Source organism: Oncorhynchus keta, chromosome 31, assembly GCF_023373465.1.
Source record: "Oncorhynchus keta strain PuntledgeMale-10-30-2019 chromosome 31, Oket_V2, whole genome shotgun sequence".
NCBI classification, from domain to species: Eukaryota; Metazoa; Chordata; class Actinopteri; order Salmoniformes; family Salmonidae; genus Oncorhynchus; species Oncorhynchus keta.
In genome coordinates this window covers 12,640,412-12,662,180 of record NC_068451.1, presented here as the reverse complement: position 1 = coordinate 12,662,180, position 21,769 = coordinate 12,640,412, and the positions used below count along the sequence as shown (strand labels likewise).

Genomic DNA, 21,769 nt, shown 5'->3' with positions numbered 1-21,769 from the left:
AAGTAATATTCAAAGTATGAAAAAAAAAATGGAGACCACTATATTCTTATGTGTTCATAACGACAGATTTCCTAATATAATGTTTACGACTTTTCCAACCCTGACCTTCACACTGACCCTTCCCAAATGAACCCTCTTTATCGCGAGATTCAACAACTTTGTGTTATTTACAAATCTGCGCATGCGCATTTTTTTTTGTTATTCGAAAACCTGCTTGGTGAGTGACGCGGTTGAGTAGAGAAACAGCAGCGGACAGGACAAGAAGCAATGGCGACAGCGGCAACTGCAGCGGGTGGAACGGGTTTGGGGGGACCAGCAGCCGGCCCTATGGGCGTCGGTATTGCGGTGGGCCGTAAAAAGGATGGAGGTCCTTCCTCGAAATACTGGGAGAGCGCAGAAACGGTCTCTCAGATCGATTCGGTGCGCCAATGGATCGGGAAACACTACAAAAAGGTTAGCGAGTGCTGGTTTTAACCTCCATTTGATTTCTAACATCAAGGCACGCGTCTCTAGCACAATGGATGTGCTATCTAGATATATCTTTCAAGCTATCGCTCCTATTAGGTACTTGTGGCGAACTAGATATATAGATAGTTTCATGCATCTAAAGAAGCCTATCACAACATTACCCAACTAACGTTACATGAAAATTGCATGTCAAGAGATAACTGGGCTAACTAACGTTAGCTGCTAACTGAACAGCCTTAGCGTACTGTCCGTTTTGTTTTGTTACACGGCCACCACATTAGCTGAAGAGTTGTCTGTTTGTGTAAGCTACCCAACTGGGGTAGCAAGGTAACTAACGTAATTACAGTTGTTTTCATCTGACTATCTGAGCGTAGCTGGCTAGCTAACGTTGCGAAAACTAGCTTCGGTATGTAAGATAACTAAATTAGCATGTTTTGAAACGGTATCATAGATGTAAACATTGAGGTCATCCGGTAAGGCACGGGACTTGATGTAACTAACGTTAGTTAGCTACGTTAACGGTTGGTAACATTGTGATTGGGCAGATAATAGCAAACGGATCATTGGGCCGTTAATGTCTTACATTTGTCTAGCTAATTAGCTGAATCGTCTTGATGGGAAACTTCGACTACCTCGTGTACTGAACTACTTTGCGCTCGGAGACCACATAACCAAGCAAAGGATGCCTTTGTTGACAGCAGCAAACCATCAAATCATCTCCGCGCGGTCATGTATTTCCGAAAACAACTTTATTGAAAAGAAGTAGCTAGCTACTATAAACTATTTTCTACTTTATTGCTTTTCTTGAAACCAGGAAGACCCTTTTCAGTGACCAGTGAAGGGGCTTCACTGAAAGAAAAGGTGATGTCAAATCACCCTGCATATACCTAAGAAAAGCTGCTGTTTCGGTCTTATAATATGTGCTATCTACTCATGAGATGTTGTGTGTGCCTGCATTGGCCATGTGTTTGTCTGACTATGTAGCCTAACACTTCTGTGGTCTCACAATATTCAATCCCTCCTTTGTCACACATGAGTGTGCCGCCCTGACTAACACAGTGGCCTTGTGGTGTCTCAGTATGTCCAGGCAGACTCTCCCTCCAATAAGTCCCTGGCAGGGCTGGTGGTGCAGCTGCTTCAGTTCCAGGAAGATGCTTTTGGACGGAGGGTCAACAACCCTGCCCTCACCAAGTTACCTGTGAGTATCTCCTCCACACACATCTTTACACCTGACCAGGTTGGGACAGGGACGGGACCTACACACACAGTGAAATTTAAATGAATCCAATACCTTTTTTGGGCAAGGGAAGAATATGCTTCCCGATCACTTCTGCCCATTTTGTGTCACAGTAGTTTGCCCTGTCTTTATCTATCTGAGCCAGCTTGTGGGAACGTCCCTCACATTTTCTTCTGTATTGCCTCATCAGACCAAGAGCTTCCTGGACTTCAAGGCGGGGGGTGCTCTGTGTCACATCCTGGGCTCTACCTACAAGTTTAAGAGCGAGCAGGGCTGGTGAGTAGGGTCTTGATTGAATACTTAAAAAATGCATCATTAAGGTCTCCCGGGTGGCGCAGTGGTCTAAAAGCACTGCATCGCAGTGCTACCTGTGCCACCAGAAATTCTGGGTTCGAGTCCAGGCTCTGTCGCAGCCGGCAGCGAAAAGGGGGGCTAAAAAAAATATTATAAAAAATGCATCGTTCCCACCTTGGACCAAGAGCACTTATATGATTTGTAGAATGAATAGTTGAAATGTTCTTTCTCCTATGGAATCACATAGAAGGTAGTGGTTGCTTCAAGAGAGGGAGGGGAAATAAGATGCCCTGTTGAGTTGACACTGTAAGTAACAAAAACATGTTCTATCCCTCCTATCTGTGCAGGCGTAGGTTTGACCTGCAGAACCCCTCCAGGATGGACAGGAATGTAGAGATGTTCTTGAATGTAGAGAAAACCCTGGTTCAGAATAACTGCCTGACTCGGCCAACCGTATTCCTGGTGCATGACATGGAGCAGAAGCAGGCCAATAAGCTGAAGGACATCATCAAGAGACACCAGGTAAGACACGCCCACCCAAATCACACCAACCAATGGTAGGATTGTGTCACCACTTGCTAGACATTCAAATGGCATCGTAAGCCATTCCTAACTCTTTACTTTAGGGCTCCATCAGTGACGACAAGTCTAAGGCCACCCATCATATCTACCCCTCTCCAACCCAGCAGGAGGATGGTAAGTGATGTGCTCTACTGAGAAAGGAAATAAAACACCCCCTTGCAATGTATATATCATCTACTTTGTTGCTTGATCCCATGAGGCTCAGTTGGTAGAGCATGGCGCTTGCAATGACAGGGTTGTGGGCTCAATTCCCACGGGGGACCAGTGCAGAGAACTCGTGATAAGTGCATCTGCTAAATTACTCAAATTAAAAAATATATGTATACACTGCTCAAAAAAATAAAGGGAACACTTAAACAACACAATGTAACTCCAAGTCAATCACACTTCTGTGAAATCAAACTGTCCACTTTGGAAGCAACACTGATTGACAATACATTTCACATGCTGTTGTGCAAATGGAATAGACAACAGATGGAAATTATAGCCAATTACCAAGACACCCCCAATAAAGGAGTGGTTCTGCAGGTGGTGACCACAGACCACTTCTCAGTTCCTATGCTTCCTGGCCGATGTTTTGTCCACTTTTGAATGCTGGCGGTGCTTTCACTCTAGTTGTAGCATGAGACAACCCACACAAGTGGCTCAGGTAGTGCAGCTCATCCAGGATGGCACATCAATGCGAGCTGTGGCAAGAAGTTGCCTGTCAGCGTAGTGTCCAGAGCATGGAGGCGCTACCAGGAGACAGGCCAGTACATCAGGAGACGTGGAGGAGGCCATAGGAGAGCAACAACCCAGCAGCAGGACCGCTACCTCCACCTTTGTGCAAGGAGGGGCACTGCCAGAGCCCTGCAAAATGACCTCCAGCAGGCCACAAATGTGCATGTGTCTGCTCAAACGGTCAGAAACAGACTCCATGAGGGTGGTATGAGGGCCCGAGGGCCTTACAGCCCAACACCGTGCAGGACGTTTGGCATTTGCCAGAGAACGCCAAGATTGATAAATTCGCCACTGGCGCCCTGTGCTCTTCACAGATGAAAGCAGGTTCACGCTGAGCACATGTGACAGAGTCTGGAGATGCCGTGGAGAACGTTTTGCTGCCTGCAACATCCACCAGCATGACCGGTTTGGCGGTGGGTCAGTCATGGTGTGGGGTGGCATTTCTTTGGGGGGCCGCACAGCCCTCCATGTGTTCGCCAGAGGTAGCCTGACTGCCATTAGGTACCGAGAGGAGATCATCAGACCCCTTGTGAGACCATATGCTGGTGCGGTTGGCCCTGGGTTCCTCCTAATGCAAGACAATGCTAGACCTCATGTGGCTGGAGTATGTCAGCAGTTCCTGCAAGAGGAAGGCATTGATGCTATGGACTGGCCCGCCCGTTCCCCAGACCTGAATCCAATTGAGCACATCTGGGACATCATGTCTCGCTCAGATGCTTTAGTCCAGGTCTGGGAGGAGATCCCTCAGGAGACCATCCGCCACCTCATCAGGAGCATGCCCAGGTGTTGTAGGGAGGTCATACAGGCACGTGGAGGCCACACACTACTGAGCCTCATTTTGACTTGTTTTAAGGACATTACATCAAAGTTGGATCAGCCTGTAGTGTGGTTTTCCACTTTAATTTTGAGTGTGACTCCAAATCCAGACCTCCATGGGTTGATACATTTGATTTCCATTGATCTTTTTTGTGTGATTTTTGTTGTCAGCACATTCAACTATGTAAAGAAAAAAGTATTTAATAAGAATATTTCATTCATTCAGATCTAGGATGTGTTATTTTAGTGTTCCTTTTATTTTTTGAGCATATATATATATATATATATATATATATATATATATATATATATATATATATATATATATATATATATATATATATATATATACTGGTATAGGCGGGGTTGTACTGTAGTCTTTGAATCTAATTCCTTATGGTCACGTTACTGAGGCTTACTCTACTCTCATATAACATTTCAAAGAAAGTGACGTGTGTATAAAGTAATATACTGTTATTAATACAGCAGTCGCTATGCATTACTTGAGGATGTGTGTGTATATGCTGATAACAAGCTGTGTGTTTGTCTTGCAGAGGAGTGGCTGCGTCCGGTCATGCGTAAGGACAAGCAGGTGCTGGTACACTGGGGGATGTACCCAGACAGGTGAGAGATTGGCACCGTTCAGCTTTGCTGGTCCACTCTGCCCTCTTACACGTCCACCCACTGTGACCTGTTACTGACCTTTAACCCCTCTTCTCTGTGTGGTCAGTTATGACACCTGGGTGTCCACCAGCGACGTGGAAGGGGATGTGGAGGACCCACCCATCTCTGAGAAGCCCTGGAAGGTGAGGATCGAGCATCCTGTCATGTTTTAATGTTTTTTATTTATATATATGCGCCAAATGAACCCCTGCCTCCAGCCTGAATAGTACTAGCAGACAACACCACCCTTGAGTAGTGGATTAGCTTCGACTCCTCTCCCAGGTGCATGCCAAGTGGGTCCTGGACACAGACGCCTTCAACGAGTGGATGAATGAGGAAGACTATGAGGTGGACGAGAACAAGAAGACTGTGAGCTTCCGCCAGAGGATCTTCCCAAAGGAGGAGGAGGTAGGCCAAACTCTTGAGGTGTGTGTTATGGATTCTTAGGAAGTGTGTGTCTCGGTGAGTTGCTGCACCACAGGGCTCTGCATGGTGGATTGTTGTCTTGTCTGTCTCGTGTCACCCATCCTTTCAAGCTCTCCTCTCCTCACCACCACATCCTCCCTCTTCTCCTCCTCCCCCGCTCCCCTCTGTGTGAGACTGTTCCATCTTCTCATTCTCTCTCTCATCTGGCCATCCCTCGTGGTTCTGATCAGTCTTCCCGTACACCCGATCGTAAGGAGCGCAAGGCCAACACCGCCGGGAAGAAGAGGAGGCGCTCGCCATCTCCCCCGACCACCCCAGCCGAGTCTCGCAAGAAGGGTGGCAAGAAGGGGTGAGTCCCCCAATAACTACAGATCTAGGACAAGCGTAACCTTCTCAAATCATAACCTGAGCCATTGGGGAGAAAAACACTAAACTGACCCTGGATCGTTGTCTTGGGCAAACTTCACTGACCTTTTGACCTCTTCTCCTGTCCCCAGGAATCCTGGGTCTCACTGGAAGCGTCGTGGCCACCGTGGCGAGGAGGAGGAGGAGGAAGAGGACCTGACCAAGGACATGGAGGACCCCTCGCCTGTTCCCAGCATGGAGGAGGTCACTTTGCCCAAGAACGGTCAGTTGATTGTCCAACTCATCCCTCTTGTCTCCCTCTCCCACATCTGCTCTCCTCCCTCTCGATCCTTCACTCTGTCCTCTTTCTCACCCCTACCTCCCCGTGGTCCCCCCCTCCATCCTCCTTCATTGGCTCAGTCACTCTAAATCACATGTTGTAAATCTCCCATTCTTTCTCATGGTCCTGTTTCTTTCTCTCAGTACATCCATCTTATGCTTGTCACCATGTTGACTTGCAGTTTATTCCTCTCTGTAGTAACTGCAGTTTGTTCCTCTCTGAGTTAGAAAATAAATAATTGTTACACATGTACACTCTGTCCTTGCCAAGGTGGCATGGAATTGCCCGGGGGGGGGACTTTCTTCAGTGGTGTATTGAATGGAGTGCTATTCGAAAAGAGAGCCTTTGGGTACTGTCAGTGTATTTCACCCGTACTATACTCTCTGGCTATTCTTCAGCCTATTTTTCTTCTTCCCTGTCCTCAGTGAACCCTAAGAAAGATAGTGAGAACACCCCAGTGAAGGGAGGGGCAGTGGCTGACTTGGGTAAGTGTGTGTGTGCAGAACTATTTCAGTGTTTAAGGATATACCTGTCTCAGTACTAAACTGTCAATCACCGAGATTTATTGAATCAAGCAATGGATAGATTGATGTCATAACGTCCCCTCTCGGTCTTCCAGATGATCTGGAGGATGACTCTGTGGTCTCCGGAGGCAAGGTAACGCCTGTTTTTTCTTAACCTTTAATGATTGCCTCTAAATGCGGTCTCTTTTCTATCTTCATTGTAAACTGTTCCCTATTCATCCACAACCATAGTCGTCATTGATAAATCTAGGATCAGATTATCCTAACCCCCACTTCTTAGCATATCCAGAAGAGGGATGGAAAAATATCTGGCCTGGTGTCAGTGTTTAGAAGCAATGTCTACCCATTTGTAGATTTGGGCCCGGTTTCCCGAAAGAGATGGAACTTAGGCCTGGTAGTGCTGGTCTCGGATCAGCTTTCTCCATTAAAATCTTTCCTTAAAATTATAATTATTTCACAATACTGATGATGGATCAGCTCCTATTACCACCTACGGCTGCAAATATTGAGTCCACTTATTATAATGCTTATCCAATGACAATGCACTAAGTCACCAATTTGGCACATCGTTAGGCTACACATCATGAAATATATTGAGGCAAATTAGACAGTAGCCTTCGAGTAGCAAAATATAACTCAGTTGGGTTTTTATATGTCGCTTGTTTGTGTCCATCGCAGAGATATTGGCAACGTATTTGTAGTCAACTGTGTTCTGAAGTTATCGGCGGTCACATAGACCCACATGGTTTATCAGTCTATGTTTAGCGGAGGTCTAGAAGTGACGCGGGAGGGCAAATAAAGCCAAAATTCAGGTCAACATAGGCAAGCAAGGAGAACAGATCTCATCTGTGTGACTCTGTCTCCCCCTGTAGGAGGAGGAGGAGCAGGGCAAGGCCGAGGTCAACCGCCTCATCGACTCCAGCGAGGACAACGTGACCGAGCAGACCCACCACATCATCATCCCCAGCTACGCAGCCTGGTTCGACTACAACTGGTGAGGATGGCCCACTTTTCTTAGTGTGTGGGTAGTGTATTGTGTGTGTCTTGGGTGGGGGTGTCGGGCTGTATTTTATGTTTGTGTCTGCGTTTATCCCCCCCATCCCTTTCAGTATCCATGAGATTGAGAGGCGTGCACTGCCAGAGTTCTTCAACGGCAAGAACAAGTCCAAGTCCCCAGAAATGTGAGTCCGCAAAGAACACTGCCCCACACACAACTCACTCAACCCATTAAAGAACCGCAGACGCACGCTTTCACTAATAATTTTTCGTTGTACACACACACACACATTATGTCCTTATTTGTTCTGACGATTCAGTGGTTTGTTTGTAAAATGTGTTTGTCCCTGTCAGATACCTGGCCTACCGTAACTTCATGATCGACACGTACCGGCTCAACCCCCAGGAGTACCTGACCTCCACCTCCTGCCGCAGGAACCTAACCGGAGACGTGTGTGCTGTCATGAGGTGAAGGGTCAACATGAAATGGATTCCTTAGGGCAGAAGCTAGGTCATTGTTTGTCAGGGCACAACGTATGCAAAACGCTTTGTAATATGCGTTTCTTTAAAAATATGACTAGTTTGTTTAGGTTGTTCCTTATTGCTCCAGTCAGATTCTTTCTGTTTGGTGCCTAATGAATAAGACCCAGGTATAGTTGGACTGTTTTGTGTTGCTCTAGATCACTGATCAAGAGTGATGATTGTGGAGTATATTCTTTGCATGTATCTAACTACTAGGGTGCATGCGTTCCTGGAGCAGTGGGGGCTGGTGAACTACCAGGTGGATGCTGAGAGCCGGCCCCTCCCCATGGGCCCCCGCCCACCCCCCACTTCAACGTGCTGGCTGACACCCCCTCTGGCCTGACGCCGATGCACCACCGTCCCCCACAGGTTAGAAAACTACATGGAGCTTTGGCCACATTGCTTTCACCTGTCCAGTCCTTTCAGGTCATTGGATACTGCGGGAGTAGGGGCTAGGGGAAGGGTCTTTAAACCCAAGCCTGTTAGTGCCGATAGCGAATTCTATCCAAATACACATACAGGTGTTGTGTGTCTGTAGCCATTGATTTTTGATGATTTAATGGGTCACAAATGTTGAGCGATTTGTGTGAGTGTTCACTGCATCCTCTGACCACAGTGTAATTCCTTTCAACCTCCTCCCCTGTCTCTCCTCCGTCCTTCTAGATCCCCTCTGGCCAGCAGATGATCAACTTCCCAGAGAAGGGCAAAGACAAGCCCTCTGACATGCAGAACTTCGGCCTGCGTAACGACCTCTACTCCAAGAAGAACCCCAAGAGTAAAGGAACCAGCGGCGGCCGGGAGTGGACCGAGCAGGAGACTCTGCTCCTATTGGAGGTACGTCAGTCACAACAGACATAATCTAAAACCTACCAGCCTACCAGCCTATCAGAGCCCTTCTCATTCCTCTATCGCCTCCCTACCAGGCTCTGGAGATGTACAAGGACGACTGGAACAAGGTGTCTGAGCACGTGGGCTCGCGCACCCAGGACGAGTGTATCCTGCACTTCCTGCGTCTGCCCATCGAGGACCCCTACCTGGAGACCTCTGAGTCGTCCCTGGGCCCCCTGGCCTACCAGCCGGTACCCTTCAGCCAGTCAGGCAACCCTGTCATGAGCACCGTGGCCTTCCTGGCCTCCGTGGTGGATCCCCGTGTGGCCTCTGCCGCTGCCAAGGCAGCCCTGGGTACGTGTTGCGGGGACTGGGTACGTGTTGCGGGGACTGGGTACGTGTTGCGGGGACTGGGTACGTGTTGCGGGGACTGGGTACGTGTTGCGGGGACTGGGTACGTGTTGCGGGGACTGGGTACGTGTTGCGGGGACTGGGTATGTGTTGCGGGGACTGGGTACGTGGGTCATTTGCAAGGGTGTTTTATCACAATGTGTTTATTAACAAAATAAAATGTGTTTTCATTTGTATGTAATATCACGCTGCATGTAGTGTGTCGTAATGGTATGGTTGTGTGTGTGTAATATCGCAGTGTGTTTGAACATATCTGTGTGTGTGTGTGTGTGTGGAGGGACTCTCACAAGGTGTGAGTCTGTAGCTAACCACCGTGTCTCCCTCTCTCTCCAGAGGAGTTTAGCCGTGTGCGTGAGGAGGTGCCAGCAGAGCTGGTGGAGGCCCATGTGAAGAAGGTGCAGGAGGCGGCCCGCAGCACGGGCAAGGTAGACCCCGCCTATGGCCTGGAGAGCAGCGGCATCGCAGGAACCGCCCCCGAGGAGCCCGAGAAGACCGGTAACACACACACTTGGAACAGAACACATGCATTCAGATATACTTACACACACGGTCGCACATTAGCGAAGGTAAATTTAAAAAATACTCTTGAGCGTACTCAAAACTATCACAGTTGGTTGTACCTGCACCAAAACTCCAGTATTTTTCCTTCATAGCTCATTCGCCATCTTTTTAAATAGGGAGCCATTTTGATATTCGCACTTTTATTTCCATGACTTGTCAAAGCTTGTTTTCTCATGGCTCTCTGGTCCCTCTGCAGAAGACATATGGTGAGCGATATGTTTGGAACATCTCAATAAAGTCACAGTATCAAATAGCAATACATATAGAATTGTGTAAACACACAGGCCTTCATATAAACATACAGAAACATTCTCTCATCACATACATCAAACATACTCATGCATGCAATACTCACACAAAATACTCACCCAGATACACACCCCCACATCTAGATGGAGTACTGAGTTTTACCAGTGGAGGGCAGCAAATCGCCAAGACACAGACCACAGCTAACAGGTTAGGGCGAGGCTGCTAGTAGCCAGCTGTCCGCAGGTCACCTAGACCTTATTGCTACCTCCTGCATGTGTGTGTGTGCGCGCTCGCGTGGGTAAACCCAGATGTGTATTCTCACCAGAACATTTTGAGGTGCCAGCTGAAATGGCCAATGGGGGGGGGGGCAAAGTAGAGGTTTCTTCAGAGTGTGTTATATGTCTGTGCCCGGCTGTCGTGGTGTCCAGTGGATTAGAATGGCAGATGGGGCGTGGGGGAAGGGGTTGAAACTGGGTCAACACACTATGCCATGTGCCACGGCCTCAATGCCTGGTACACACACAGCAATCGCTCAATCGGCAATTACACATGAATAAATGCATGTTACACATACATGCATCAACAACCAATAAATGGCCTAAATGCATTCAATACCCTCCTCAAAGCAGTCTACCATCTCTCATACAGGTCAATACTCGCATAGTAAAAACTGTGCCCAAATGCACATGCGTGCATGCTTTTTGACACACATTCATGCACTCTCACTCCACATCGACTCGCTCGCTTTCTCCCACGTTTGCAGACACACACACACACACACACTCATTCCTAACCACAATAATGTCTGAGTCATGGCGAGCATCTACTTATGATGCATAATCTGTTTGATTTTCTCTGAGAAATGTCTTGTTCTTTGTCTATCCCTCTACTCTAAGCCCCTCCTTCTCTCTCTGTCACTGTAGAGCCAGCAGAGACCGAGAAGGTGGACACAGACTCCGACTCCCAGCAGCCTGACAAGGTGAGAAAGCCCACGGGCGAGAGAGGCCTTTAGCATAGTTTATTAATTCGACCATAAAAAAATACAGCTCACAACTTGAAAAAGCCATAAACTCAGCAACAACAAAAAACGTCCTCTCACTGTTAACTGCTTTTATTTTCAGCAAACTTAACGTGTAAATATTTGTATGAACAAAAGATTCAACAACTGAGACATAAACTGAACAATTGACACAGACATGTGACTAACAGAAATGGAATAATGTGTCCCTGAACAAAGGGGGGGGTCAAAATTATAAGTAACAGTCAGTATCTGGTGTGGCCACCAGCTGCATTAAGTACTGCAGTGCATCTCCTCCTCATGGACTGCACCAGATTTGCCAGTTCCCGGACATTTCTAGGGGGAATGGCCCTAGCCCTCACCCTCCGATCGAACAGGTCCCAGACGTGCTCAATGGGATTGACATCTGGGCTCTTCGCTGACCATGGCAGAACACTGACATTCCTGTCTTGCAGGAAATAACACACAGAATGAGCAGTATGGCTAGTGGCACTGTCAGGATGAGCCTGCAATAAGGGTACCACATGAGGTAGGAGGATGTCTTCCCTGTAACGCACAGCGCTGAGATTGCCTGCAATGACCGCATGCTCAGTCCAATGATGTTGTGACACATCGCCCCAGACCATGACGGACCCTCCACCTCCAAATCGATCCCGCTCCAGAGTACAGGGCTCGGTGTAATGTTCATTCCTTCGACGATAAACTCGAATCCGACCATCGCCCCTAGTGAGACAAAACCGCGACTCGTCAGTGAAGAGCACTTTTTGCCAGTCCTGTCTGGTCCAGCGACGGTGGGTTTGTGCCCATAGGCAACGTTGTTGCCGGTGATGTCTGGTGAGGACCTGCTTTACAACATGCCTACACGCCCCCAGTCCAGCATCTCTCGGCAAATTGCGGACAGTGTGAGCACTGATGGAGGGATTGTGTGTTCCTGGTGTAACTCAGGCAGTCCTAAGTTTTCATAACTGTGGCCTTAATTGCCTACTGGCTGTAAGCTGTTACTGTCTTAACAACTGTTCCACAGAAGCATGTTCATTAATTGTTTATGGTTCATTGAACAACCATGGGAAACAGTGTTTAAACACTTTACAATGAAGATCTGTGAAGTTAATTGGATTTCTCCGAATTGTCTTTGAAAGACAGGGTCCTGAAAAAGGGATGTTTCTTTTTTTTGCCGAGTTTATGTACATGAGTAAAATCATGGAGGATAACACACAGAGTCTGGGACTTATTTCCATTGTGGTCTTCTTGAAACCAGATGGCAAGGCAAAATCGAACACGTTTGAACACAGTATGACATCGAGATGATAAAACAAAGAACAACATCCATGTCGTTGCAGTTACATCGTAGGATACATTCATATGTGCACCGAAGACGGCAAACTGTTTTTAACTTTATTTTTTTTTAAAGCTGGCAGTCGTACAGTCTGCCCCTCCATTTACTACTCTCCTTCCATCTTTCGCTTACTCTATTCTTCTCTCTCCATCCATCCACCCTATCTGTCTGTGTTTAGGAAGGCCAAGGGGCAAATGTAACGCCACAGATAACATTAGCAGGAGTCAGCCATGCATCAGTGACCACTGTAGAGGCTGAAATGTTCATTAACCTTCATTAGCCATCGCCTATCCACACCGGTTCTAGTCCTGATGGCTTTACTGCAGGCTTATTGAAATGAAGGGCATTAGCTTTGACCCTCGTTCGGTTTTGCATATTTTTCTCCTTGGGTAATTGAGAGCTGTCTGGCAATAGTCTTCAGTTTGGTATTTCTCAGCTCTATATCATCCTACATTTGTGTTTCTCAGTTCTGTGTGACCTGTATGTACGGTGCATTCGAAAGTATTCAGACCTCTTGACTTCTTCCCTCATTTTGTTAAGTTACAGCCTTATTCTAAAATTGAAAAAAATAAAAAATATTATCAGTTGACACACAATACCCCATAATGACAAAGCAAAAACAAGTTTTTAAAATAATTTTTTCCCAAAAGTATTTTAAAAAAAGTTATTTTTATTTTCACATTTACGTAAGTCTTCAGTCCCTTTACTCAATACTTTGTTGAAGCACCTTTGGCAGCGATCACAGCCTCTGGTCTTCTTGGGTATTATGCTACAAGCTTGGCACACCTGTATTTTAGGAGTCTCTCCCATTCTTCTCTGCAGATCCTCTCAAGCTCTGTCAGGTTGGATGGGGGGTGTCGCTGCACTGCTATTTTCAGGTCTCTCCAGAGATGTTTGATCGGGTTCAAGTCGGGGCTCTGGCTGGGCCACTCAAGGACATTCACAAACTTGTCCCGAAGCCACTCCTGTGTTGTCTTTGCTGTGTGTTTATGGTCATTGTCCTTTGGGAAGGTGATTCTTCACCACAGTCTGAGGCCCTGAGCACTCTGGAGCAGGTTTTCATCAAGGATCTCTCTGTACTTTGTGCTGTTCATCTTTGCCTCGATCATGACTAGTCTCTCAGTCCCTGCCGCTGAAAAACATCCACACAGCATTATTCTGGCACCACCATGCTTCACCGTAGGGATGGTTCCAGGTTTTCTCCAGATGTGATGCTTGGCATTCAAGCCAAAGAGTTCAATCTTGGTTTCATCAGACCACAGAATCTTGTTTCTCATGAGTCCTTTAGGTGACTTTTGTCAAATTCCAAGCTGGCTGTTATGTGCCTTTTACTGAGGAGTGGTTTTGTCTAGCCACTCTACCATAAAGGCATGATTGGTGGAGTGCTGCAGAGATGGTTGTCCTTCTGGAACGCTACAGCTCTGTCAGTGACCATCTGGTTCTTGTTCACCTCCCTGACCCAAGGGCCTTCTCCCCCGGTTTCTCAGTTTGGCCGCACGGCCAGCTCTAGGAAGAGTCTTGGTGGTTCCAAACTTCTTCAATTTAAGAATGATGGTGGCCACTGTGTTCTCGGGGTCCTTCGATGCTGCAGAAATGTTTTGGTACCCTTCCCCAGATCTGTGCCTCGACACAGTCCTGTCTCGGAGCTCTACGGACAATTCCTTTGACCTCATGGCTTGGTTTTTGCTCTGACATGCACTGTCAACTGTGGGACCTTATATAGACAGGTGTGTGCCTTTCCAAATCATGTCCAATCAATTGAATAAACCACAGGTGGACTCGAATCAAGTTGTAGAAACATCCCAAGGATGATCAATGGAAACACTATGCACCTGGGCTCAATTTCAAGTCTCATAGCAAAAGGTCTGAATACCTACGTAAATAAGGTATTTCTGTTTTTTTTTTTTCTGTTTGCGAAGGAATTGTATTTTTCATCCATTTTTGAATATGGCTGTAGCGTACTACAATGTGGAAAAAGTCAAGGGGTCTGAATACTTTCCGAAGGCACTGTTAATATAATCAGCTGTGTAACACTTTAGTCTTACCTGTCTCTGTCTCAGGCTGAGTCTAAGGACGAGGCGGAGAAGCCCAGTGAGTCTGCTGAGAAGCTGGCCGAGGGACAGAAGGTGAAGAGCGAGATGGCCGAACCGTCTGAACGGGAGGAGGGAGCGAGTGAGGGAGGAGAGGGCAAGGCTACAGCAGGTAGAGTAGATCTAAGCAGAATATACGTTTTGTATTTGGGTTGTCGAAGTCCTGCATCGACTTGAATGATAATGTTTTCGCAACGTTTTCAGACAAAGACAAGGAGGTGGCCATGGAGACCTCAGAGGAGGACAAAGAGAAGGCGGAGCAGGAAGCGATGGAAGAGGAGGAAGAGGAGAGGAAGAAGCTTGAGCCGGACGGGGGGGAGGGGAACATTGCCACTGCAGCCGCCGCTGCCCTCGCCTCAGCTGCCACCAAGGCCAAGGTTTGCTTCTTCCAGAGGCCCAAGGGGATAGCACTTTGTATATCGAAACCCGAAACCACACCGCAAGCATAGCGCTGTTTTTCGGAATGCTCTGTTTTTGGCGTTCGTAACCAGAAGTAGCAAACTGAGGCAGATATCGAAAGCGTGAGCCGGCTTTTCGAAATGCATGAAATAGATCCGAAGCCTTAACAGATGCTTCGACAGCTCCATTCACTCATGCTATGCTTGTGCTGCCGGTGTAGCATCTCATTGATCGGTGTCAGTTTTGCCCACGGCTCAAAAGCTCTTGCGCTACGCTTATACTAGCTGGCCAGTCTAGTTTGGCCATAAGGCGACGCTTTATATTTCCGTTACATCTTTTTCCTCTGTATTACTCGCTTTCCCTGTAGCACCTGGCGGCAGTGGAGGAGAGGAAGATCAAGTCTCTGGTGGCTCTGCTGGTGGAGACTCAGATGAAGAAGCTGGAGATCAAGCTCAGACACTTTGAGGAGCTGGAGACCATCATGGACCGAGAGAAAGAGGCTGTAAGTAGTCGCCCCGCGGTGGATTGTGGGAATTGTAGTTCAATGGGAGACTGCATGCGGGTTGAAGGTGCTTGTAGTTTCAGATCCCTTTGGGGTGTTGAAAGGAATGGATATGCATCTGGATTCTAGCGGTATCTATATCAGTTGTCACCCATCCAGGCATTTCAGAGATGTGTGTGAGGGAGAGCCAATGGCAGATGGATAACTTGGCTGAACAAATAGAAGGTTTTGGGAGTGGGCCAAAATATACAACATAAGCAGAGGAAGTGAAGTGTCAATATACAACATTTGCATTAATAATGGGTGGTAATTTTGCGGGGTAGTTGCGGAGTACACAGAGGATAGTAGAGTAAAGAGCATGTAAGCATATGAAGGGAAAGCACTTGCGAAGGGGTCAGGCATCGTTGCTGTGCCCATTTGGATACACATGGTTTAAGAGCAATACAATAAGCTAGTCAACTAACTGCTGGGTGATAGTGGGCCTCTAGTCCAGGCTGTGTTTGTGTGTGTGTGTCAGGAGTGTAAAACTCTGTAAAGCGTGGAGCTGCTGTGGACCGCAGCCTAGTTGAGCAGCCTGATAAATAGTGCATGAAAAGGCCAGCCAGTCATTACATAACCCTCTGGAACAGCACCCAGGCTGCCTCCCTCCTACCGCTACCACAGGCTGTAAACACTGGGTTATACACACACACACACACTCATACACACACTGTGTCTCTGTCTTACACACATATATATACAAACACTAAATCAGGGCACTCCTCACTGTCTTTAGTACTTCATACTCTCCCTCCACTACAAATGTACTTACACAGGGAATAGACTTCCTCACCTCCTTCCATCTCTTTTTCCACATCTCTCCATCCCTGTGTCTCTGTAGGGTTTTGGTAATGGAATTCCCCCCATTGATTCCGTGTCAGAGAGAGTGTTAGTGGTTTATTGCATGCAAATCAATCCCTTTATCGACATTTCCAGCCATTGCTCCCTCTCTCCTTCCTGCTTCCAGAGTGGTCCTGTTTCACTGCCCCCTCTCCCTCACCACAGTCTCATTCCATTGCTTTTCCTCTCTTCCCTTCTGTCATAATGTCCACTATCGTGATCAGCTTGTCTTTATGGCTTATACTCTTTTTTTAAATGATTTCCTTTCTCTTCTTATTCCTCTCCTTCATTCTTTGATTTATCAATCCATGAAATGAATCTGTTTCTGTATCACCACCCTGCTCCATATACCACTGTTGACTTGGTTTATCATCCTCTCCCTGTCCAATGAAATGAGCTTTATTGACATGATTAAATTATCTTTTCAAAGTGATACTATGAGTAATGATCATCCTTCTACTTTTGGACAGTGGGCTTTTGAGAAGTGAAGGGGAATGATAATCTTGATTAATAGTATGATAACAGGATGACACCCCCCCCCAGTTGGAGTTGCAGAGGCAGCAGCTGCTGACAGAGCGCCAGGCCTTCCACATGGAGCAGCTGAAGTATGCTGAGATGAAGGCTCGCCAGCAGATGGAGCAGCAGCAGGCCAACACAGTGGCCCAGGGCCCCGCGCCCCACCATGGTCCCCCAGGGCCAGGCATGCACCACGGACCCTCCCACCACGGACCCCCTCCCGCCATGCACTCCGGACACGGCCCTCCCGGACCCGGGTTCCACCCCATGGGTCCCCACCACCCGCAACAGACCGGTAAGGACACACACACTGGAGCACACAATTTCTCAGCAAAGAAGCACACAAAGACCCCGAAAGTCCTGGAACTATATCCAAGGCAAGGGAATAACACCAAATATCAGCTCAGAAACATTAGTCTGTTTTCAAAAACATGTTCCAGCACACTGATTCTGTGATAGGCCAAGAGTCTCACCAAGCCTCTCCTTCTGTTTAGGACCAATGGGAGGGCCCGGTCAACCCATGCCAGGACGCATGATGCCGGGCGGCCCCCCCTCTGGCAGCATGCCTCCCATGATGGGTCCCCGCCACCCTGGAGCCCCCAACGGCATGTGTGAGTACACTATCCGTATCCGCCTTCCAGATCCTACTCAGCCAGAAAAGTGTGTGTGTTGGTGTGTCCCATTCTCAAACCAGTGTGTTCTCTGTCCTCAGACCCTGGCCCCTCGCCTGTACAGGCTGATGGTATGCCCCCAGCATCTGTGGGACCTCAAGCGGCAGCCCCAGCACGAGTTGCTGACAGCTAAGATCCCTGCCCCCAAACAAACACACACCAACACACACTCACCCCTTATAAAACCTCAGCTCATTAATGGCCTTGCTACTGGCTGAGTGTTCTCTCAGCTCCAAAAACTCATCCTGGCTTACACACATACACACACACACACACACACACACACACACACACCTCCCTCTCAGGGCACAGCGTCAAGGGGTCTGTGGCTCTGGCCCTCCTAGTAAGAACACTGTTTTCTCCTCAGTCAGTCTGGTGTGGGGCAGATCAGATGGGCTCCTCCCAGTCATTTTTAAGAATATATTGTGTGTTCTCTATTTTAAAAGAATATGAAGCTGATATTCCTGGAGGAAATCGGAAAACTCCCACTTTTCCCTCTCACCTTTTTAGAATGACACAGTAGTCTCTTCCTCTCCTTCAGCGCAACACCAACTCCACCTCTTCTACTCACGTCTTCCCCGAACACAACACCAGGGGGAGCTAGTTGGGTTTGAGGGCTAGTTGATCGTTTAGGGACGTGTGTTGTGTACTGTAATGAATGGGATCATGAAGGTTCCTTCGACACACACAGAGGGGCCAGTAACCCTCCATTTTCACACACACACACACACACACACACACACTCACTGAGAATCTACCTCTCCACTTTGCTCTTCTGAAGCTAAAAACACTGTAGTCCAAAGTGTGTGTTCATGTGTTTGTGTGTACGTTGTTGGTGTGTCAGAAGAGCAGAATGTGCGTACAGCTGAGACCGGTGTTTGACTGTCTGCTCGGCTGCTCTGCCCCCCGCCCCTCCTATCACATGGGTCAAACCACCGATCGATGGGGGTGTCCAGAGGGCCCATAACTCATAGCCCCCACCAGCCAGGCATAGCACTGTACTACTCACACACTTAGCTGAACCCTGCTCTAGTACACTGGAGGCTGCTCACACACAGGCCTAATATCCCACTGATGTTCATCCATCCTTTTAGTGAGCTAGATATGGTGATATAGTTGAAGTTAAAAACCATGAGCTCCTCCTCAGTGGTGGAGTGGGCGTCTAGCTGTTCTGGTGCTGATAATGTAGCTGCTAGCGCTACCTCTCTTCATCCATCTTTGTTCATTTCAACACCCCTCTACACCTTTCTGCTACCTCTGCCTCCTTTCTCTTTGTCTGTCTGCTACCTCTCTAGAACTGCTCTTGCTCTCTGCTAGCTACCTCTCTGCTCTGCGCACCCCTCTGCTACCTCTAGTACCCCTCTCATTCGCTGCCCACGTGACTGCTGCGTTACTATTACCCCCTCAGGTAGAATATTACATACACACAGCGTCTCTCGCGCTCTCACACACTTCCTCATTCAAGGTCTTTCCAGTCTGTTATATCACAAATGATGAGAACCCCCTTACATCTTGTATCTTTTTTTGTTTGTTTTATGGTCATGTATTTTTAAGAATAAACTTTGTGTAGATTTCAGTTATCTTTGTTCTTGGAAGTTTGTAGCATTTTTTTTTTATTGTTTCTTCAGGTCTGTTGGTACTTGGACCTGGACAATGTCTAATAAATTGTTTTTGTATTAAGTGATGTCTGTTTTCAGTAGTTCATTTTATTCTGAACAAAATGTTGGATTTGGTGCTTACACTTGATTGAATTTATAGATTTGTAATATTTCAGGGAGGGACTACAATATCTAGACTAGAGCATGACGAAATGGTCATATTGTCCTGGGAAATAGGAAGTTCAGAATATTCTCTTTCCTATCTTTCTCTATACATATTTATTATGCTAGCAAAAAATAACTAAAGCCATAGTTCATATTGAACACTGTCGGACACAAAACCACACCTCAGAGCAAAACAATCAGCGTTTGACTGGTGAGGGGTCTAGGGCAAAGTGCTACAGGGGAGAGATGGTCTTTGTGTGGTTGTTTTGCTGCTTAGGCTCTTATGCAGCAGCTGCAAATGCATATGAGGAAAAATGATACCAGCATATATTCATCCTGATGTCATTTAAGCCCTATTCCCAGGCAGCCAGCACTGTAATCTGGTGGGAGGGGGCATTTCTCTGCCCATGGAGATTGACCAGGAGGATGTTATTGAGAGGGATGAGGGGCGATTATGTCTTGGGTGGGGAGGGGTGTTTTTTTTTGTCCTACTTTGTGCCATCTGAGCAGCCGTAGAGGAGGGAAACAGTGATCGTACAGAAACATTAACGACAAAGCATCACCCTTTAGAACAGAGTTAGACAACCCTGGTCCTGGAGTGCTGCAGGCACTTCATGTTTGTAATTTAACTGACCTGAAAGATCAGGTGTGTTGAATTTAGGCAATCATTGAACTGATCAATCAGCTCAGTTGGTTAGGTGTGGTGCCTGAAACCGAACAGGGTTGCCTACTCTGTAAGATCTACTTCTCTTCACATAAACAGGCTCAATGTTTTGAACAGCTCCTCTCCTCTAGATCTGAAAGAGCATCGACACTGAACAAGAATATAAATGCAACATGTAAAGTGTTGGTTTCATGAGCTGAAATTAAAAATCCAGAAATGTTCCATATGTACACATTTCTCAAATGTTCTGCACAAATGTACTTACCTGTTGGTGAGCATTTCTACTTAGCCAAGATAATCTATCCACCTGACAGGTGTGGCATATCAATAAGATCATTAAACCGCATGATCATTATACAGGAGCACCGTGTGCTGGGGACACAACACAATGCCACGGTTGAGGGAGCGTGCAGTTGGCATGAGAGCTGTTGACAGACATTTGAATGTTAATTTATCTACCATAAGCCGCCTCCAAAGTGGTTTTAGAGAATTTAGCAGTACGTCCAATCGGCCTCACAACTGCAGACCACGTGTATGGCGTTGTGTGGGCGAGCGGTTTACTGATATCAACGTTGTGAACAGAGTGTCCCATGGTGGTGGTGGGGATATGGTATGGGCAGCTACGGACAACAAACACAATTTTATTTTATCGATGGCAATTTCAAAGCACAGAGATAACGTGCTGAGATCCTGAGGCCCATGGTCGTGCCATTTATCAGCCACCATCACCTCATGTTTCAGTATGATAATGCACAGCCCCATGTCGCAATGATCTGTACACAATTCCTGGAAGCTGAAAATGTCCCAGTTCTTCCATGGCCTGCATACTCTCCAGACATGTCACCCATTGAACATGTTTGGGATGCTCTGGATTGACGTGCACGGCAGCGTGTTACGCTAATATCCAGCAACTTCGCACAGCCATTGAAGAGGAGTGGGACAACATTTCACAGGCCACAATCAACAACCTGATCTATGTGAAAGAGATGTTGCGCTGAGGCAAATTGTGGTCACACCAGATACTGACTGGTTTTCTGATCCACGCCCCTACCTTTTTTCAATTAAAGTGTCTGTTACCAACAGATTCATATCAGTATTCCCAGTCATGTAAAATCCATAGATTATGGCCTAATAAATTTATTTCAATTTCCTTATTTCCTTATCTGAACTGTAACTCAGTCAAATCTTTGAAATTATTGTGTATTGCGTTTACATTTTGGTTCAGTATAAAAGCATGGCAATATGGTGGACAGGACACCTATCCAGTCCTTGTGTTTATCAGTGGTCACAGAGGAAAGAAGACAAGGGGATCAACCTCCCGATCCACACTCCTCCCTTTGTCCCCCCATACACTCTCCCTCCTCTTCCCCAACTGAGTGAGTGGTAGAGATAGACACAGCGAGAGAGTGTGCTGCTGATGGGCACGGGGATAGAGACGAGCTGCTCCCTGGATGAGTTGAGATGTTTCATAATTGGCACAGTGTCTCCCTCTGCCCTCCCACAGCTGTGCCAATTCTGCCACCACCGATGAGCGTTACTCTTCACAGCTGAAGCATGGCTCTACTTCACAGTCCCTTTCTCTCCTCGGATTCCCCCCCTTTGTCATTCTCCTCATTTTACCTTTACCTTGATTTTTTACTCTTTCTTTTTCCCCTCTGCTCTCGTTGTAGTCCCGTCTTTCCGGTTCCTCTCTTTGGTTGCTTAGGCAACAGATGAAGGACCCTTAGTAATTGAAGTAGACAAACACGCTGCTATTGTTTCAAACTGTTTTTAGCCTCAGCCCAGCTGCCTTGCTTGCTAGTAATGTCAATAGTGTATCAATTTCATCCTTCCCTTTGGACCGACAGTCCAGCTCTATGTGCTTGATTTAGTGTCTGTAAACATAAACAGATGCATAAGTATCATCCATAAACAGATTCATGAATATGAAGTGATTTGTGTTGACAGGC

The 21,769-nt window shown here is 47.1% G+C and overlaps 1 protein-coding gene across 1 annotated transcript; it reads left to right on the top strand.

Moving 5' to 3' along the window:
• The first annotated feature begins 211 nt into the window (after nt 1-211).
• Nucleotides 212-19,077, top strand: LOC118364460 (SWI/SNF complex subunit SMARCC1-like). Its single transcript, XM_035746012.2, is given in 27 exon segments — nt 212-453; nt 1,547-1,666; nt 1,896-1,981; nt 2,347-2,521; nt 2,626-2,695; nt 4,672-4,741; nt 4,848-4,923; nt 5,063-5,188; nt 5,437-5,555; nt 5,704-5,834; nt 6,317-6,376; nt 6,511-6,548; nt 7,288-7,409; nt 7,525-7,596; nt 7,766-7,879; nt 8,150-8,217; nt 8,220-8,302; nt 8,597-8,767; nt 8,857-9,115; nt 9,506-9,667; nt 10,906-10,961; nt 14,397-14,538; nt 14,631-14,803; nt 15,193-15,327; nt 16,750-17,017; nt 17,217-17,333; nt 17,435-19,077. Coding segments are annotated over 27 exon segments (3,291 nt in total). The 5' UTR covers nt 212-267; the 3' UTR covers nt 17,527-19,077.
• The last annotated feature ends 2,692 nt before the right edge of the window (nt 19,078-21,769 follow it).